At 44.6% G+C, this 21566-nt stretch overlaps 1 protein-coding gene across 1 annotated transcript in view; it reads left to right on the top strand.

Moving 5' to 3' along the window:
- Positions 1 to 7746: 7746 nt before the first annotated feature.
- The window catches only part of ABLIM3 (actin binding LIM protein family member 3), a 115038-nt gene continuing 101218 nt past the window's right edge, over positions 7747 to 21566 (top strand). The window contains exon 1 of the mRNA XM_084838677.1: positions 7747 to 8105. Coding sequence (XP_084694803.1) covers positions 8078 to 8105 — 28 coding nt within the window. The 5' untranslated portion in view covers positions 7747 to 8077. The remainder of the gene's footprint in view (positions 8106 to 21566) is intronic.

Here is a 21566-nt window from a genome sequence, read left to right as displayed (position 1 = left end):
GTGTGATGACTTTGAGCTTTTCTACACAAGGCTGTTAATCTGCTGTATCTGCTTTTGGTTTCATCATGGAATTGAGATCTGAGCTCTACACAAAGAGCTTTTCCTCTTCTGCTTTTCCACTACATAACCTCTAGGTGGTGCTATACTGTAGCAGAATAACACAATCACACAAGGAGGAAAATAACTTTTCTTTTGCTTTCAGAAATAATACTCTATTTTCCCTGTGCTAAAAGATACCAGGAAAGTGCTCTTAAAAAACAGAAGTGAAACTGGAGGATCATGATACTGTCTAGAGAACTGTAAACAACTGTGAATGAGGAATCATGAGCACACAATAAATGCTTCATGTAGAAAAGCTCTTTATCCAAAACTTGTGCAGGATGCGCTGAAGTTGAGCATCTGCCAGCAATTTCTTGAGAGATTACATCACCAAACTGTTAGCTTCATTTCTTGGTATCTGCTGTATGAGTCTCTATGTTAGGGCTGTGCATGGACCCCCCGCTTTGCTTCAGATGCCACTTCGGACCTTCTGAAGCAGCCCCACTTCACTTCAGACTGATTCAGACCCAATCTGCTTTGCTTTGGATTCAGATCCGAAGTGAGATTCGGATATCCCAATTATTTGGATTTGACGTTTTCCCATTGACTTGCTTTGGAAAACAGAAATGGCCATCTTTTTTTCAGTTTTCATGATACATGCATGATATGTGGAGACCTGGCAGCCCCCATAGAGGGGATCCCACCTGCCAAATTCCAGACAGTTTGGCCCAGTAGTTTTTGTGCTAGGCACAGATAAAATGTGCCATTCTCAATAACTCAAACCTAAGGATGTTAGAGAATTCTGCCACGGACTCCAGTGAGAATCCGGCCCCCCGGAGTCCGTGGCGGAACGGAGCAATCCCCCCCCCGCCACCCCACGAAACTTCCCCGGGACAGATCTTACCTGTTGTCAGCCGTCCAGTCTGTCCGCTGCCCTGGTCTGCGGCCGCCATTTCCTTCCCTACTTTAGCTGTGATAGGCTACATAAGTATTTACGTAGCCTATCACAGCAAAGAGCAGGGACGCAAATAGCGTCTGCTATGCCATTTGTGTCCCTGCTCTTTTCGTGATAGGCTATGTAAATATATACATAGCCTATCATGGCTAATGCAGGGACGCAAATGGCGCCCGCTACGGCAGCCGCCATTTGCAGCCGCAGCCTGGCAGCGGACAGAGGTCCGGCTTTAAGCCGCCCCAGCCGGCAGCTCCACAGACTTGCCGCAGAGCAGAGCCTGCTGGGGAGGATTGCGGGGGGAGGGACGGATTGCCTCCCCCCGCCAGCAGATGCCCCGGAACGGAAGCAGGTAAGTGATCCACCCATCCCTACTCAAACCAAAGTTCATAAAGAGATAATCAAGTTAGGTGTTGAAGCGGTGAGGAGGTCACTGTCCCTAAACTTTGCTGTAGGTTTCTTTGAAGTGCAAATAACCCCCTTCCCCTAGTACTATTTTCCTATTCAGAATCACAACCAATGACCTCAGGCTCTGTTTGGCTGAATTGCCTGGGGAAACACTGGCTGGTAGGCAGGAAGCAAACACAGCAACCCTGCCAGGTGGGCAGATTGATTTGAACAGAGAGTAATGGGAGTGGCCTGCTGGACTGACAGAGGCACTCTTCTGCCCTATACCAGGATGCACTGGGGGTGACCCAGCTTGGCTACAGGTGTGCTGGTCCCACCAGCACCTTGCACACCTCTGCCTCTGCCCTGAAGATGATGCCTCATATTGGGCTTGCTTTGCCACACAATGTAGTATAAAATTTAAATATACATTAATGTGTGTAGTGCTTTGCTCACTGTTTTTTGAAATGTGGACTGTGGAGTACTTTGCCACACACTGTTTGCTTGTCCACAGCACAAGCGTGCACACACACACACACAAGAGAAAAGCATTTTTAATTTTTATTTATTTAGGGAAAAGAGATAAAAAAAAATGGGAAGGGAAGGAATACAGCAATTGAGAAGGGCGGGGTGGTGGTGGTGGAGGGGAGCCAAGAACAAGGAAAGGAATATATATAAAAAATCTAGACAGAAGGTAAGGGAAAACTGATTGTTGAGAATTGAGAAGTGGGGGAGCTAAAAAACAAGGCAGGGAAGGAAAACTGAAGTAGTTTAAAAATGTTTTTGTAAAAAATGAACAAGAAACAAATGAAAGGTAAAATCTATTAGAGAAGCGGGGGGGGGGGGAGACCCACACACACAAAGAACCAGGCAAGGAAAGGAGGAAACTCAAACTAAGTACTTTATATTTGTTTTTTTAAAAACAAAAGAAAAAAGAATAGTTGAACTGGGAAGGAAGAAGAAAGACAAAGCTGCAGTACAAACACACACACACACCCCACAGATCTAGCTAACTCTCTCTAACAAGTAAATCACCACCTCCAACTCTAACCAAGAGCTCTCTCATTCACAGCGAAATGAAAGCAGGCTGATCTCTCCAATATATCCAGTATTTCCCCCACCTCCTCCACCACTGTCACTGATGGAGACTGCTGGGTTAAGTTCAGCCCTAATTTGGCAACTAGAGTTGCCATTCGCCAGGGCTCAGCATTTCCCCCCTCCCTCCTCCCTCTCCATTCTCCTCCTTGCCCCCTCTCTGATCTTTCACAAGTTGATACATTGAGAGACAGGCTGTCTGAGTGGGAATGGCTTTAGTAACTCCAAGGTGTACCGAGGCATCTTGGCAATGAGCCGCTTCACTTCAGGATGCCATGCTGCTGTTCTGATCTGCTTCAGATCACACTAAGGCACTTCTGAAGTGGCACGCTTCGTTTTGGGATTCGAGATTCGGACCGAAGCAGTACACAGCCCTCCTCTATATGGATTTATTTTGGTTTTCTGGCTCTGTATTGCAAAGCTTCAGTTCCCTTATTTATGAAATTCAGCAAGCTGGCTGATACAAATTGGATAAAAAAAAATGCTGGTATGGTCTTTCTGAATGAATCTTGCAAGGTATCTTGCCTTAAAGGAGGATAATGACTTGCAACCACCCATACTAAGCCTTGGGATCAGAGAACAGCCATATATGGGAGTCATCTCTTTGTCTGACACCTCCTCTCATTTTAATTTGAAACAACAACAATGCTAGAGAAGTTTCTGGAGGTCCTGTGGAGTGGAGATGATCCTCCTTTTAACTACTGTTTCACCAAGGATTGTGATCCTTCTAAAGTTCAGACCTCTTCAAGGGAAAATAAAAGATACAGTTCTCCCCCGCCACACACACACACACACACACACACACCCTGTCTTAGCATAATATAATACACTGTTTGTTTATATCTTTAACAGCTTGGGCAATACTTCTGAGTGGAAACAGATGTAACAATGAAATTCCATCTTCAGCTGCTCAGTGGGATTTCTGTTTCCAATTTCATCAAACAAACCATTCCCCATCCCTATATGCTGATCTTGGAACACAATGTACATCTGTCCAGTGTATGGGGGAAACAATTGGAAGAATTTTGGAGAAGGGAAAGTGATGGCCAGTATAATCACAATGCAGTCCATAATGATTGTAGACGGACCATAATAATGGCTTAATTCCCATTCGACACTAGTTTTACATTTAAGCATAGAGTAAACCCATTGCCTTTGGTGAAACTACTTACCTAATGAACTGCTTTGCAAGATCAGAATGAGAGAATAGTTTCATAAACTGATAAAATTGCCCTTAGAACTCAAAATAATCTGTAGGAAAAGTCTAAGGCATAATTCTTGAAAAATTTAAATTTTATATTCTACTACTTAAAGTCTCAGTTAAAGACACAGTTAAAGTAATGAGCTTCAATTTTTAAAAAAGTAAAAACAATGTGTTTGGCAAGTTGACACTTAAATATTTGATTGAGCCTGCTTATGTGGTAGGCCCAACCATGTGGAATGGCTTCATACCAGTGTGGAATAATGACAGCTGATGCAGACATGGACATTTACAGGTAACCCCAATGTAGATATTATGTACCAACATGTGGGGCATAGCCAGATGAGCTATAAGCAGTGTACATTCTGTTTGAATTAGCCATGAGAGGAACACCTGCAGGTTTGTCAGGAGGTCCCTGTATAGAAGAAATTCAAGACAACAGACACTTATGTGGTAGTGTTATGTGCTACATTTAACTGTACCATTTGGAATGCAACCTGAGTGGTCTCTGGCTTGAATTCACCACCATGTCACATTCTCCTTCCAGTAGAAAGTTCACAAGTTAGGGACAAGTTGCCAGCCAAGCTTTTATGCCTAATTTAAAGGACTGGAACACATGTGAAGGGTGTGTCATGGAGGCTCCTTTAAATTGCTCCATGTGGTAATGCCCTCCATGTGGTGAGCTGCTCATGTGCAGCAGCCCAACATGTGGATCTTTTCCCAAACCCTGTAAACAGCTCCACTCCCCATGTCTGCCATGGCATGGGGAGAATTACATGGCAGGTTACAGCCTGACTGTGCAAAGGCAACCTTTATAAGGAGTAATTTGGAGTGACCTCTATGTGATGGGTGTAAATGTGTACTGACTCAGATGTGCACAGGCTGATGGTACTACCGCCACCACCCCCAGACTGAACTACTTCAGTTTTCACATTATTCAGAAGTATGCCATGTGAAAGTTGTGTTAGCCTTCACTCTGAAGGAGGGAGCTTTGACATGGGACACACTTTTTCAGGTGTGGGAGCACTTTCCAACTTGCAACTCTGCATTAGAAAAATGAGGCAATACACAGTATCGTGAGAAGATGCCATGTGAATCAGCCCTTAAACTTGCAGTTTGTCCAACTATGCTGTTTAGGAAGGTTGCATTCCATGATGTATGATAAATTCCATGATTTAAGACCACACAGATTATAGAACTAGTTTTTTATTGTATTACTGTTCTGTTTTAAAACGACTGTATGATGACTGGGGAACTAACTTTATAGGTGTCTCATAACTACAAATAATACATAATAGAACTATTGGAGATGGTGTACTGAACCAAAGAGATACCCCAAGAAGAACTACCGATTGGCTTGTTTAATTGGATGTATATCCCTCCTGTTTCTAGAACTCTCAGCGTCTTTCAGAAATATTTGCAGTTTTGCATTTTAAAAGGGAGAGGAAGGAAAAAGAATAACAAAAGAGACTTTTCCTGTAAACATTCCACTAACAGCCCCCAAATAGCCAATGTCCTTTAGCAACAAGCTTTTCCTCAGATCGCTTCTGAATGGTTGATGGTTGTACCGGGAGACAGTGCAACTTCCAGACAGCTGTTGTCCATCTAGCAGCATGTGTGGGACCAAGGTGTCCTTCCCCTGTAGGTTGAGATCTGTCTGGACTATTGGTGTAATGTAATCTGAGAGACATTAATGTTATGTCAGTGTTGGCCTATTAAGCATTCATTCCTAGCGTCTCCCACTTCCAAGTCCCCTAGTACACAGAAAGATATTACTGGTTCTTCCTGCCCGCTTCCACTTTTGACACTCTTCTTATGGATCAGGCAAAAGAGCTGAAACCACATAAGACCATGTAAGAGCTAAAAGCCAAGTTTACAATGTTTGCTGTTTGGCAGGTCACCCAGCTAAATTACAGGGATTGTATTAATCCCACGGTTCCCCACATGGAAACAGGAAGCCTTTCTGGATCAGTAGAGAGTGGCCCATATACTGCACAAATTAATGCTGTCAGTGCAATGCTGAGCCCATGTGGCTACATATGGACTATGGTAACACTGGCTAGAAGTAGAACAGAGTCATCCCTAAGAACTGACGGCTGTGTTTGCCAGGCAATGTCAGCTTGGGATGATGTTTTGCATGACTTCTTGACAAGCCTGTACAACTTGTGATCCACTGAGCCAAATCCACTCAACCAGCCGTTTAATGCAGCCCACCTGGTCTTGATAAAGCTCCATGTTTATGCCGCCACCTCGAACAGCAAATGCAACGCGTTTCTGTACCAGAGCAGTGCATTCATCTTTGTGCTTCACAAGTTGCACCAAGGAGTTTATCTCTCATTCCCAAAACCAACAAACAAAACTGAGCCAATCTAGTCCTCTGAGATTTAATCACAAATGCTGATAGCCCTCATTTAATGGGTGCATGTGTGCATTGTGTCTGTATGTGCCTGCGTTACTGTTTTTGTTAGGGTGGCTTAACTGCTTCCTTCTCTCAGAGAAAAGAGTTTCCCTTTTCACTTTGTGTGATGGACATGATGGGAAGAGATGGGGTCCTCCTTTGTGGAAACCATCCCTTCTACAACAGTGATGATTAGAGAGCCATGGTGGGTCTAGAATGTGACCTCAAGGTCTTACATGAAGTTCCTTCTTCTTTCTATTTACATCTGACCCAAGCAAATGCACCAATTTACTTGAAAGAAAAGAAAGTCAATAATATGAGCAACACATAGTGAATGATGCTATGACAACAAAGTATCATGCTCCTCAGCCCTTGAGTCTATGGATAAGGTTCTGCAGCAGCAGAGCAGGTCATGTAACTTACAGAAACTGCATTCCAGGAGCCAACGTGTCTGCCCCAGAGGTGAGGTACCAGTTGACACTAACCAAAATGCGCTCAAGACTCCAATAATCTTACAATATACACCTGTTTTATAATATAAGATGTAATCATCATCAGTATACCAACTCTTAAAGAATTGTAGATGATGATGACAATGATGATGATGGGACAATCCTGCACTATCTTGTGAATTTGGCAGAGAATAAATTAAGCAGAACTACTAATGAATAGATTAAGGAATTTCAAATGCGAATAGGGGTGTGTGCGCATATGTGTTGAATGTATAGACTGAAAACACATTGTATTGTTTAGGACCTCTGTGTAAAAAAAGAAAAAGAAAAGTTCACACTTTTCACAAAAGTTCACAAAAGGAATTATTTCTAACCTACATATGTTATTCTCGAAGCAACTAGTTATTGTAGGCAGTTTAGGTGGCTGTATCTGACAATACAGTTACTGGGGTGTTTCGTGTCACAGCGAAGTCATTTCAGGAGTCCAATGGTTTGTGTACCACAGAGAAACATACCCAGAGCCAGAATGGTACATGAAGGATAGAGGAAAATAAATGGTAGAGGAAAAAAGGCAGGATATAAATGTAATAAATGATTCAATGAACGAATGAAGGTAGAAAGGTACTCATGAGGTTCAGCATGTAATATAATATATTTCATCACATCTGGAACTTCAGTTGCTCTATCCTTCCAATAACTGTGGGGGAAGTGGCATTAAATAACACCCAGCAATGCTTCACCTGAGATGTTTTCTATTAGAAATGGGTAAAAATGGTCTTTGTGGACAGTCATCCACTATGCCTAAAGGGAAGGCCATGGATCAGCAATGTCCATCTCTGTAATGGAGATGCGGTTCCCCTCTAAGCATTCTTGTCTCTACTTTTTGTTATCTCATTCTGCCTTCCTGTAAATACTGTTTGTGATAGCTTGGACACTGAGGTCTTTCCTCTGGATTTTAGTGATAAGAATTCTTGATATGAAAGCTTTGTGAAAATCTCACCCTGCTGATTTAAAGCAAATAGGAGGTATAATTCTTAAAACAGTGAGAAATGTAAGGCCCCCTTTTCGATTATGCTTGAACAATCCATATAACATTATGGAATTTCATCTAGCAATGCAGCTCTGCAGTGTATAAGAATGTTGTGTTTTGTTTTATTACCCCATTCATTTTCATTATTGAAGACTTCCTTCATTTTTGTTATTTATTTAAGATCCCATTTGTTTCATTATTCGTTCATTACAAGCCCATTTGTTTCATTACTTACATTCATTTTATTGGTGTTGGCTTTCTTTACTCCTTTTACTGTTTATTTTGGCATCACCTATGGTGGTGGTGGCAACAGAGCTGATTTTGAAGACTGATTCTGGCCACTTCCATTTTATTTTCCCAGAATGCACCAGAATATCTGCCATTTTATTTCCCCAGAAGGTGCCTTTGGGGGGAAGGGGAAATGGCACCCTCCCTGAAGACATGACAACCCCCATTGGCAGCTGACTCTTTTTCCCAGAATGCTCTGGAATGATGTAACTTTGGGACATTTGGGGGAAACAAAATGTCTCTCCTGCTGCTACTTCAGAAAAGTAAGTTTCCCCTGAGTGATAAATGGGCATGAATGGGATACTGAAAATGATACCCATTCGGTACTCATTGCATTAATTTCAGAATGAATGAAAACTGATCTGAGTGGGGCCCACCTGGTTTGATTTTTCATTCATTCTGAAACAAATACATTCCCCTAGAAACAAGGAGATAAGGCAGTGATGACACATGCACTATTTCACCAGCCTCAATAAATGCATCTCACCATTAAGTGGTGCTTCTATCATTTGAGGATGTCTATTGTTGGCTACTAGCTGGGGCCAAACTTCAAAGAGGTCCAACTTGAAAATTCATTAAATTGAGAGGCAGGACAAAAACATCTCAAGCAAATAAATAAACTTCTTTGACACTACTGTATCTCAGGATAGCAGCTGTCTTTGGCCCTTTCACCACGTTTCAGATGTCAGTTGCACCCTAGATTAATAAGCCAGGCAGCTCCCTTTTAGCGGCTGCTATTTTGAGATTCGGTCGTCAGTCAGATTTCATGTTGGAATTGGGTGTGTGGTTCAGATCATGAAATAAGCCATACTCTTAACTGAGCTTTGAAGAAAGGAACTGTGGAAAGCCCTTGGCTGCAGTCCCAAGGCTGTTACTGGCACTGTGTGTTTAAAGAAACACATGCTGGAATGTTATCTAGGGAATCCCTCGGACACCACATAGAAACCTGCTAAGGAGCACACATACCGCCTACAAAGAGGTACAAAAATACAATGTCAGCATGGGGACACGTCATGTTTTCCATGTGCATAGTGCACAGACATGGGGCTCATGAACAAAGGCTGTGTAACACATGTTCTGAGGATGTGCAATTAATAAGTTATGGCTTACCATCAATTAGAAAATGTGGGAAGTAGTCTAGCCTTCACTAACTAGGACATAGGTTGTAGGATCTAATATGGCTCTCCAGCTGGCTACATGAAAAATAATTAATGAGGCAGTCTAAGATCCAAAGGCAATGGTTTAGCATAAAACTGGCTCCTCTTAACCATAATTGTTGTATTCGCCTCTTTGAATCAGGAATGTATCTCCCTCTCACCCAAATTGTCTCACTCCAGACTGTCAATGAGTACAATCTTGTATGAATCCCCTAACAGGGCTTGTCCAAGCCCTGTGGCCACCTAAGACAGAACTTTCTGCGCCCTGTGCTGCCACCATTGCCAATCCACTTGGTGCTGGCAACCACTACTTCCTGCAGGCACCACCCCAGGTATCACAAGGCTTTGCCAAAGTCTCATTGCAAGACTTTGCCAAGTCTCGCAGGACTCAGTCAAGTCTCACAAGGCTCAGCAGTGTCTCACAAGACTTGGGGGAGGCTTATCTAAAGCCTTACCTCATGTGGCGCAGGCTCAGTCTGTAAGTGGCCACTGCCCACTTGGGTGCTCAAGCCGCTGACCAGAAAGTATGAGAGGATCCACAAGAGATCCAACAAGATATAAACTAGTCTCAAAATGATAAAAAAAATAATTTTACTATTTAAGAAGTTTCAGCCTAATATATTAGCAACTGTCTTCCTCAGGGGAGTTCTCAAAAAAGCCTTCAGAGACCTCTGCCAAGACTGCCTCGTAGATTTGAAGATAGGCGGGTGAGTCCTGACAGAGTTCTCTGAGGGCTTTTTCGAGAATTCCCCTGAGGAAGACAGTTGCTAATATATTGTGCTGGAACACATTGGGCTTCCTTTTTAAGCTGCTGGCCGGCCTAGCCGGATGCCGGTGTTCGTGGAGAGCTTGGCCTGGCAGGTGCTGCCTCTTGCTTTCTCTTTTGCATTAAGTGGGTGCTCCACAGCCTGTGGGATACAGCAGCTGTCAGGGGGCAAGCTCCTTCAGGCAGTGTGATGGGAGCTTGGGCAGGGACAGCACTTATTCTGCAACTCCTCCCAGTCTAGTGCCTGAAACAAAAGGCTCTGTGTGCCACATGTAGGGCCGGCCCTCTTCTAATTTCCATGGAATATTTGCATGGAATATTTGCATGGAATATTTGCATGGAATATTCCCTGGAATATTTGAAAATGCCCTGACTGTGGGTAGTTGATGCAACATATTGCCGTATGCACATATGTCATAAACTGGCAATGAACGTAGGCTTATGACACTGATCTGGTTCACACGTAACGAGAAGCTACCATGGGTGAATTTCCCCGCAGGGCTTCTCATTGCAGCAGCGGCTGCCATTTTGAATATTCAAGCCGCAGTGGGGGCATGCCGTAGTTTCGCATTACATGCAAACCCAGTAAGGGTGGGTTGTTGGGGTGGCTGAAAAGCCATCCAGAACCCATGGGCTGTTTTTAGGGTTGTGGGCGGCTTGTCAACCTCCCCAACAGCTCACCATTGCCAGGTTCGCACTTAACAAGAAGCTACGGCATGCCCCCGCCATGCCCTGAATGTTAAAAATGGCGGCAGCCGCCACAACGAGAAACCCCACAAGAAAATTTACCCATGCTGGCTTCTCGTTACATGCGAACCGGGCAACTGTGTGGATTGCAAGAAGAATCAATGTATTTTTCAAGAAAAATTTGTATGAAAAACTATTTTGTAACATCTTTCGGCGCCAGGTGAAGACCTTTTTATTTTCCCAGGCATTTTAGCATTTTAGCTTTCTAAATTTTTATCTTTGCTGTTTTAAATCTGTATTTTAAACTCTTGCACTGCTGCTAGGTTTTATTGTGGTTGTATTGTTATATTGTGGTTTTAATGTTCTGTATATTTTAAATTGTTTTATTGTGTGTTGTTTGGATTTAATTTTTGTGAACCGCCCCGAGAGGTTCGGCTATTGGGCGGTAATTAAATGAAATGAAATAAATAAATAATACCTTCTGGCCATGTGGCTTCCTTCTTCAAATAAGGACTAAGTTGAAACTGGGGGTAGGGAACTTTTCACAAATATTTTAAGCATGTTGAAAAAGGGAAGAAGTGTTTGCCATGCTCATTCATGGTGAGAACAATGCTTCTCAATTTGCTTCTTCAGTGACAATAGCGTATAGCTACATCTGATTGGCTGTGTATCATTGTGATGTCATCCTGTTCACTGTGAGATCTCCAATTGTCTGGGATCACCTATAATGTGACTAATGCAGAAAGCATTGCCCTGTCTCTGAACTGGTTTAATTTGCCCTCAGTGATGTCAGCGCATAGCCAAATCTCATTTGCTGTACAGCATTGTGATGTCATCCCATTCACTATGTGATCCCCAAATGGCCATCAGGGTGGGTAATGTGTGGATCTCCAGATGTTGTTGGACTGCAACTCCCATCAACCCTAGCCAGCATAGCCAATGGTGTGGGATTATGGGAATTGCAGTCCAACAACATCTGGAAAGCCACATGTTTCCAACTTTTGCCTATGAAATTAATAAAGAAAGTTCACTAATTAAAATAAAAACGGTGCTGAAGCAGCACCAAAGAGGAGAAACTATAGCAATGTAGAGGCTCATAAAAGAATTAAGGGGTTTGGGAGATGTATTTCTACCTGCCCTCTCTAAAAGTACTAGTTTTGCCCTGAAAACTGAAATGGGTGAACAGTCTTGCAGCCCTACATATAACAGTAGCTGTTAGGCTTCCTATCATTCTTCTTTCTCTTATTTTTGAAGAACTAAGCTAGCCTGGAAACATTGCCCCCAAACTGAGGACCATGCGGAAAATTTCCTCTGACATATATATTCTGCAACAATGAGGTCTAGAGAATCTGCATTCTCTAAAATTGAAAGCTAGGGTTCTTGACTTCCAAGAAGAGCCCTTGGGCTGCAGGAGTGGGTTTCAATCATTGCAGGGTTGTTGTTGTTTAAAAAATCTTGTTCTTACTGCTTTTCATAGGGACCAAGAACCATTCAGTATCACAGCTGAGGTTAGAGTTAGGGCTTCATCACATGGAGCTTTTATCCTGCAGTTGAGGTTGCTCCTTCACGGAAGTTTGCAGGCTCTTTACATGATGCTGTGAACCTCCAGGGCATCTCCTGCACTACGTGCCCTTTGGTCCATTTTTAAACAGATCACAGATAATGAGTTGTGAAGTTACCCCATTGTGTTCCGCTTGAGTTCCCTCCATGAAAAGAAGAAAAGCGGCAAGAGGAGGAGCGAGATCAGTGAAAGATAATGGAAGACTCAGATACGGGGAGAAGGAGGGGGAAGGGGGAGGGGGGAAAGGAAGCACGTGAAAAAGGGAGTCATTGTGATCCTGCATTTAAAATGGAAGCAGAAAGCCCAATTTTAAATGCAGGATTTTAGGCTGGTGTAGAGATGCCCTTAGTCTGGGATCTGACTATAAACCTGGCTGTCTCTAAGTGGCTGAACTCCTGCGGTTCCTTCACAGAGGCAAACAAATGGGATTATCTTGGAAGTGCCAGTAACATTTAGGAGCTGTTTTGTTGATCTTTATGCTAAAGATGAGCCCCACCCAGTTTGTGTCCCTCTCCAAAGGCAGCTCCGGCCTGGCTTCGAGGCAGCAGCAACCATTTCCTGCAGAAATTGCAAACAGCTGTTTGTCTTCCTTCCCACTTCCCTTCCCATTCTCTGCTTTTTACCCACCTCTGAAGTTCTTGTGAGCTACTGGATGTGGGGGCTGCTTCCTGGTTTTCTACTGTTCTTTCAAGACGCCCATGACCACAGCTGCGGGCACGCACGCGCGCGCACACACACAGGGATACATGACTCCAAACACACATGTGAACACAGTTGCACACAGCTGCATGTGAACACACATGTGGGATTGTCTGCAGCTGCCCAGATGTGCGTGAGTGGACATGAAGACTGTTCCAGTTCAGGAAGGGATTACAGACCATTATGAAGTGTATAACTCTCCAAGGAGGGTTTTTAAAAAGGCTGTTTTACTCTAGTTGTCTCATGAGCCTCTCCATGGTACACTATGGATTATAATCAGTGAGTTTCTTTCTTTAGTGATCTTGTTGTATTGTTACGTGTGTTCTTTTTTGTTGTCTGTATTTTTAACTTTATTTCAAAATGAAATCCCAAAAAAGAATAATAAAATGAAATAGCAAGAACCTTCAGGCAGCAGCAGTAAGGAAGAACCATTTCAGAACATAAGAACATAAGAAGAGCCCTGCTGGATCAGACAAACGGTCCATCTAGTCCAGCATTCTGTTCACACAGTGACCAGCCAGCTGCCCAAGGGAAACCCACAAGCAGGACATGAGTGCAACAGCACCCTCCCGCCCATGCTCCCCAGCAACTGGTGTACATAGGCTTACTGCCTCTGATGCTGGAGGTAGCATACAGCCATCCGGACTAGTAGCCATTGATAGCCTTCTCCTCCATGAATTTGTCTAACCCCCTTTTAAAGACATCCAATTTGGTGGCCATCACTACATCTTGTGGTAGTGAATTCCATAGTTTAACTGTGCACTCTGGGAAGAAGGACTTCCTTTTATCTGTCCTGAATCTCTCGCCAATCAGCTGCATGGGATGTTCTCGGGTTCTAGTATTTTGAGAGAGGGAGAAAAATGTCACCCTATTTATTAGCAGACTACCAATTGCTGTGCATACAAGCACATACAAACACTCAATTTGATGCAGAGACTAGCAGCAGAGCAGCCTTTCTCTGGTTCTTGCTTTAAATATTTTAAACTGTTGTGTGAGGCCAGAAGACAGCCGTGTGTTCACTAAAAACTACGTTATCACAGACTGAGCAAGGCGAAAGCCAGTATGTGTCAACCAAGCACATACTCGCGAAGAGTCTGAAAGCCGCAATTCACGTATCCCGTACCGGGCAGCGGTGAAGTGTTCCCGGCAGGGCCTCTCTGCTGGAAAGCACAGCGATTAACAGTGCCTCCCAGGAGAGGCGTGCATTGTGGAAGCGAGTCTTGAAACACAGAGCTTGCCAGGTGGCAGGGAGCCCTGAGCCACCATTCCCCTCTCTAGTCATCCCATTTGCCTCTTCACTGATTTAGTCATCCTGGGTCGCCACTGCCAGGCACTTTGATTCAAGACGAAAGCATGCCATGCTGACAAGTCAAGTGGTTCCATCAAGAGAGCCCTTTTTCAACCCTTACCAAGCCGGCTGCTCCACCACCTTCTGCAACCGATTTAAACCTGAGCTAATTCCTTTATAGACAGCCAGGAGCAGGCAGAGGGGAGCCTGTATTTAAAGGCTACAGCCATGTCCTGTGATGCAAGTGGTGACTTGTGCAACACTGATGAAGTCCAGTCCTACCCCTGGCAGAAAAAGTGGGGGTCGCAGATGAACCTCAGATCATCACTACTTCTCTCTCTCTCTCTCTCTCTCTCACACACACACACACACACACACGCACACACACACACACACACACACACCATTTACACTCATCCATCCTCACATACCACACACAGGGGAGGCTGGTGGCTCCAGTTTCGCTCTGGCAGAGATTCCATTCTGGGTTTGAGTTGCAACCAGCCAGAAGTCTAAAGGAGCTATCCAAGGTCCTGGAATCATTTGGGGGATAGGGTTCAGCACCTTGGATAAATCCTTTAGCTGGTTGTAACTAAAACCCAGAATGGAATCACTGCCCCTCCAAAACTGGAGCCACCAGCCTCCCCTGACCACACACATACTTTCCCCCCAGTGTAGATCCCAACCGGAGCAGGAGAGGATTTTTGCTAGGATGTGCTTCAACACAGCTCCAGCTGTGTGCCTTCCTCGCTCCAGCGGCCTCGTACTGCTATTGCTGAGGGCATCAGAGAATGAGGAGGCAGCAGCCTTTCCACAGCTCTATGACCTGCTGAATTACTACCTACTGAACTTTGTAACTAAAGACTAGTGTCTGAGTTTGCATTTTTCCTCCTCCCTCCCAATTCCTTTTCCTTTTGTGCCGTGTCTTTCAGATTGTAAGCCTGATCTTTGTAAGTCGCTCTGGGAGTCTTTTTTGGCTGAAGAGCAGAGTAAACAAAATGTTTTAAATTAAATAATTAGACGTAGGGGGGCAGGGAAAGCTCCCATGGTTCCAACGGGAGCTTTTTTCCAATCATAAGTGCCATGCTTGGGGCATGCTCTCTAGGGACACAGTGCATGGGGGGGGGGTAACCTTCTCTTCTCTGTGTACTGCAGGCCTCACAAGAATCACACACAAACCCACCAGTGCACGTTTGGGCACACTAGGAAAGGATTGCGGAGGGCTTGGAGGAGAGGCCCCATGGACCAGTGGTCCCACTCCCTCTTTTAAATTATGAGCTAGACATCTGCAGCCTCTCCTTTGTAGATCTGAACCAATACACCTCCCTGGTTTAGCAGTATTCGTTCAAACTGATTTGCAAATTAGGCTAGATCTACACTACTGCTTTATGGTGTTACTGAAGTGCACTGATAACTGTTGGGACACATTACACGTTTGATATACTGCTTTTGTAGCATTATTTCCTGCTTTTTATTCCACATTATCCAAAAGACTGCAACAAATGCCATTGTGTGTCCTACAAGGTATAAATGCACAGGAGGGATATAGCGTAACCATGACGGAATTGTAATGATATGACGCAAGGTGTAGATCTGGCCCTAGACGAGGACTTGTAAACAATTCTGCATTGATCTGATATGAATTCAGTAGAGGCTGTACTTGTTTGAGAGCTGCCCAGGCCCTTTCTGTTGTACTGGGTTTCTCTTGTAAGAGCCCTCCTCCACTCTCCACTTGCATTTTGGGAAAAATATCACTTCGGGCTTCTTTACATGGAGCTTTTATCCTGCTATTGAGATTGGTCACTCATGGACGTTTGCAGGTCCTTTAGATGGCATCATCAACCTCCAGGATGTCTCCTGTACTAAATGACCTTTATTCCATTTTTTAAAATGATAGAGATAATGAGCTATCAAATTACCATGCTTGAGTTCCCTCCTGAAAAGAGGAAAATCCACTATAAGACGAGCTAGAGCACAGCGCCATCTAGCAGCTGTATAATGAAACATATGGAAGACTCAGATAAGGGGGGAAAGGAGGGGGGAAATGGGGGAAAGGAAGCGCATGTAAAGGGAGTTTGTCGTGATCCTGCATTTAAAATGGAAACAGAAAGCCCTGCTTTAAATGTGGGATTTTAGGCTGGTGTAGAGATGCTCTTAGACTTCGCTTGGTTTCTTTTCTTTCTTTCTTTCTTTCTTTCTTTCTTTCTTTCTTTCTTTCTCTCTCTCTCTTTCTTTCTCTTTCTTTCTTTCTTTCTTTCTACAGTCTGGTTTAATGAAAAAGCATTTTCTGGGCTCTTTGCTGCGATGCTGCTGAACTGCCTAGCCCTTGAGCAATCCCCACTGCCTCGCAACACAGCAAATAACCAGCCTTCCTTTTGTTTCGCATTCGAGACTGGCTTCAGGGCTGGGACATACTTTCTGGCAAACTAACCTTCTATGACAGTGGTTGGGGAGAAGCCATAACTCCATGATACATTATGAAGAGAAGGTGATGAAACATCGGCTTGGGCAGCAGAACATGGGTGCACCTACATGGGAGCATTGTGTGCTGCCTACGTTCACTGGTTGGGCACCAAATTGGAAGTGCAGGCGAAAGCCTCCTGGAAGTGAAGGCACGGCACCATGAGGGCTGCCCACATCTCTGTGCAGTGTGCCGCTATTCCTCACCAGCTGCATGCCCACAGGTGCTTTTGCTTGGCTCTGAGAACGTCCGCGCCAACTGTTGTCTGACCAACTTTTTTTTCTGACAGGGCTCACGTGTCTGCATGAACTGCACATAGAAGTTCAGCAAGTACAGCTTTTTCAATCTCACAGATTTATTACTAGGGACAACTGGGCCGTGAGGACCAAGGATGTGGATCTCAAGCAGATTTGCTCCCTATCACTAAACAGATTTAATCACATCCAGACTAAGATGTATCATTTTCATGAAAAAAACAAAGTAGCCACCTGTACACAGAGACTGGCTTCTCTGTTATACGTCTTTGGGGACTGTGTTCTCCCCTGCCCCTTTTGTAATCCTTGAGCTCTGCACTTTTTTTTTTTTTTTTTGCTGTGTTCCAGTAAAGCAGAGTACTGCACCATCAGAAGAAACGTCCAGGGCCTGCTGGTCATGTGTTCGGAAGGATGTCACTGTTACTTAGCAACAACACCGACCGAGCACAGAATCCCCTTGTAATGGGGTGTCTATGGGACTGTTGCCAGGTAGCCCAGGATTGTTCTCATAGTATAGGAAAACCCCAGTCAGCCCTGTGTGCTAGGTGATCCACTGAAGCAGGCTTTGCTATTGTGACACGGATACAAGTGTAACTGGAGCAGGATTCCATCACCAATTGCCCAGTAAACAATGTAGAGGCAGCCTGTGCCTAGTTAGAAAGTTGCCTTTGGGTTGTTGGTTCCTACCCCCTGACGGGCCACCTTATGGCTGTTGCAGCCTGCCAAATTTGGGGGCAGTAAACATCCTGCAGGCAGCAGGCTAGCTATTAAAGCTCCCAGCCAGCTGTACTAGCAGGTAACAAGGTTATTCAGTAACAATTATGCACACAATGGCAAACTTCCTTCAGCAGTTGAGCACTTTCAGAGAATAGTTTCCATGAGCCCAGCCAGAAACAAAGTCTTGGCTGTTTCTTTCCCCCTATTTTTCTCTCTTGTTTTCATTTCCCTCCCTCTTCTGACAACTTTGTCATCTTTATAGCTTTACTTGACTCTCTCTCTCTCTCTCTCTCTCTCTCTCCTTGCTCTCTTCTCCTTGCCTTCCTCTCCTTCCTTCTCTTTAGAATAACATCATTGTTGCTGTCCTGACAGCTCAGCCCCTACAAAAGCCTGCAGGTAACATTGGGCTTCTAACAGTTCGGGATGTGCAAGGATGCCATTTCAATTAGAACGGTCCATCCCAGGCACCTGATGGATCTGAATGGTTTCCTGAATGTGCTTGGGGATGCTCATGCCTCATGTGTCAGTGATTCTGTCCAAGTCCAGGCTGATCTGTGGAATGTGGAAATGGCCCAGGCCATTGACACTACCACCCCTAAACGCCCTTTCCCTTGTGGTAGAGCCAGGTCAGTTCCCCGGTTTAACATGAAGCAGGAGGGGCATCTGCTGGAGCCCTGATGGAGAAGAACTTGGGACAGATCTGACCAAACACAGGTAAAAGAGCATTTAAAGAAGACCTGGGCTGTGCTGGCGAGGGCAGCAAAGAAAGCTCCCATTTCTGCCACACAGAATAGGCTGGTGATGATTTTCCATGCTGTGTGAGGCCTCCTTCACCAAGATGCTGGAGAGGAGGAGCTGGAGAGGTCGGTGGCTCGCTGTACATGAGTTGCATCATTCTTTTTGAATAAAGTTGCTCGGATTCTCTTTGACTTGGACTCCAGAGTAGGGATGTACGGACTGTATAAAATCCGCTCCGTCTGTGTTTCACGGATTGTCAGGTGCCTTTTGTTCTGTCGTCCGCTCACAGACAGATGTGATTTTTTTTTTCGGCATGGGGAAAAATACGTAAACAATTACATAAGTATTTATGTAATTATTTACATAACTTACCTTAGTGTGTAATATTTAGCATATTGTTCCCCCTTCCCATTCGACGTTTCCTCAGCTCAAACTTACGTATTTTCCTACAAATTTATATTCCTAAATTTCAGGAAAGTAAAAAAATCATCCAAAAGTCCCTCGACGCCGTGCAGCCTGCGGGGGGCGCTCTGCAGCAGATTCCGCAGGTCGGATTCTTAGAAATCCAAGCTCATTTTAGCCCATCTCAAATTTCTCCAGCATCCCTACTCCAGAGTGATGTAAACTTGGCAAACTCTTGTCATGTTGTTTTGGCTTCTTTTCAGTTTATGGATTTTGAAGATGTGGACAGGGTGTCTGGAGCAGTGAGGGCCACCACCTGTGCACTTACCCTTGTCCTTCTTGGCTGATTAAATCAGCCAAGGTGGGACTGATACTGTGGCCAAGGGAAGTGATTAATGCCTCTTTGCAGGAGGGGGTTGTTCCCTCTTGCTTAAAAGAGGCAGTAATAAGACCTTTATTAAAGAAAACATCCCTTGACCCAGGAGATTTGTTTAATTATGGGCCAGTCTCATATGTACCATTCTAGGGCCAAGATGATCGAGAAGGTGGTGGTGTTACAACTGCAGATGCATCTGGATGAAACTGATTATCTGGGCCCATTTCAGTCAGGCTTTTGGCTGGGATATGGGACTGTGACTGCTTTGGTCACCTTGGTGGAGGACGTATGCTGGGAACTGAATGGGAAGAGTGCAACCCTATTGTCTTGGACCTCTCAGTGGCTTTTGATACCATCAACCATGGCATTATTCTGGACTGTCTGGCAGGGCTGGGCTTTGGGGACACTGTTTTGCAGTGGTTCTGGTCCTTTCTGTCAGGCCATGTCCAGAAGGTGCTGCAGGGGGATTACTTCACAGCCATTGGCCTGTAGTGTCCCACAAAGTCTATCTTGTCCCCCATGTTGTTTAATATCTACCTGAAACCATTGGGTCTTCAAGTGGGGGCAGTGGCAAGGAGTGTGTTTGCACAATTATGCTTGGTGCGCCAACTGCAACTCTTTCTGAATCGATCTGGCTGGACAACAGTTATCCATGCCTGTTACATGACATTTAAACATGAATCTTTTTAACTGAGCCTTTTAACATGTGTAGTTTTTAACGTTTTAATGTTACCCTACTGACTGCCCGTCCACGTCTCCCCAAATCAATGTCCAGAAACTGAGCAGCCTGTTTGACTGAGGCATTTCTCTTTGTCCAGCAGACACCCACCACTTCCTCACTGAAAAAATTATTTCCCTGTCCTTACACAGCCTTTGTATGTCCACTCTTCTCTCAGAGGCAGCAATGCTTGAAAGTGATAGGGTTTGTTTTGTTTTTCCTCCTGCTCTCAGAATGACAAGATTAATAAAATATTACATAGAGCAGTGAAGGTGTTAAGCTCTGTTCTGTAGTACGTAATATGGAAAAACAAACAAAATGCATCCTCACTTCCCCACAGTTCAAGCTAATGAGCAAACAAAGGCTCTTGCATGATATATTCATGTATTATGGAAGAGGGTAGCATGAGAAGCAAGGAAGAAATCATTTATCTCCCCACCACCACCACCAATACACACACACACACACTTGATATAGGGCAGGCATAGGCAACCTTTTGGGGCCAAGGGAACATTTAACAATTTGAGAAACTGTCCTGGGCACCACCACAAAATGGCCACCATAGGAGACATGGCAAAGGACAAGTAACCTGCCCAGAGACTGAGTTCATGGCAGGGGTGTGGTCTCAGCCCCAACAGACACTGAACAGCTCCTTTGAACCCACAGTTTTCAGCACCAACAGAAACCTATTGCACAGCAATCCCAACTGCCTGTAAGAAATTATTTGTTTGTTTTTTAAGTGGGAGGGGTAGGGCACCTTGGCAAGTGTGAAGAAAGGCATCTGGGGGCACATTGGTGCCCATGGGTGCCATGTTGTTTACGCCTCACTATTCTGCCCTTAACAGAGGCAAATGTTGAAGCAGGCTCCATTGATGAACCCAAGAAAATGGGAAGAGTTAGTGGGCTTTGTGAAAACCTGGGAAGTTTTCAATCTTTGTTCCACCTAGAAGCATGAATAAACAATTACGTGCTCTTAATGGAAAAGGAAAGGAGATACTGTGCAGAAAAGGGGGGCTTCTGTTTCCTCAGGTTACCCTAGGTTTATTTTTTCCTCCTGGATTCATAGCAGCATTAAGCGTGTGGTATTATATCCTATCCATCCAGCACTAAACCAGGATGATAAAAGGGCCTTTTGTTTGTCTTGATATAAAAAATGTCATTTAGTGCAGGCAGCAGCCTGGCCAAAAGAGAACATATCAGGGTTGCAGTGCCTTGAAAAGTCCAGCTCTAAGATAACTGGGGTGGGGGGAAGGGAAGAAGAGTGGGAGAGGCAGAATTGAGCTGGGAAGCATTTTACAAATGAAGTGGGAAACATAGAAGGTTTGTCTACAGTCAGAAATGAGGCCACGTCTGTGGGTACTAGTTGTTTACCGTGTATCAGTGAGGCAGATTGGAGGATTCCATGATATCCATTACACTTGCATTCTGGGCCGGCTCCAGGCTTGAGGAGACCTGGGCAAAGTAGACCCCTCCTCTGTCGGTGGGCCCAGACTACTCATCGGGCAGCGGCCCCTCCAGGATACAGGGGCTCTGGCAGCTGCCTAAGGATGCCAGGTGCTGATGCCAGCCCTGCCCACACTGGCTGCATTATGAACACCTGGGAAATGGTGTTGATATGATGTCACTGCAGAGAACATTGTTGCAACTAATTTTTCTTCTTCAGCAAAGCTGCACCAGTAAAATGGGCCAACCATGACCTTTCTTGGCTAAATTATGGAGTTGTGTGTATTTGCGTACTTGTTTGAGTGTAGGCAATAGCACAATATTCATGAGAAACTGAAGTCAGATGACAACTTGGCAGAATTCGTGCACATGATCTGAGAATCCAGTTTTCCCCCATCAAATCCCATCTTGTGCAACAGGGAAAAGGAGGTGTACATTAGAGACGGGAGCACAAGAA

This window comes from Heloderma suspectum, chromosome 2 (genome assembly GCF_057233095.1).
Source record: "Heloderma suspectum isolate Gila_16-S chromosome 2, 16-S_ref, whole genome shotgun sequence".
Lineage (NCBI taxonomy): Eukaryota > Metazoa > Chordata > Lepidosauria > Squamata > Helodermatidae > Heloderma > Heloderma suspectum.
Note: the sequence above shows the minus strand (reverse complement) of the source record. Positions and strands in the feature narration are given on the sequence as shown.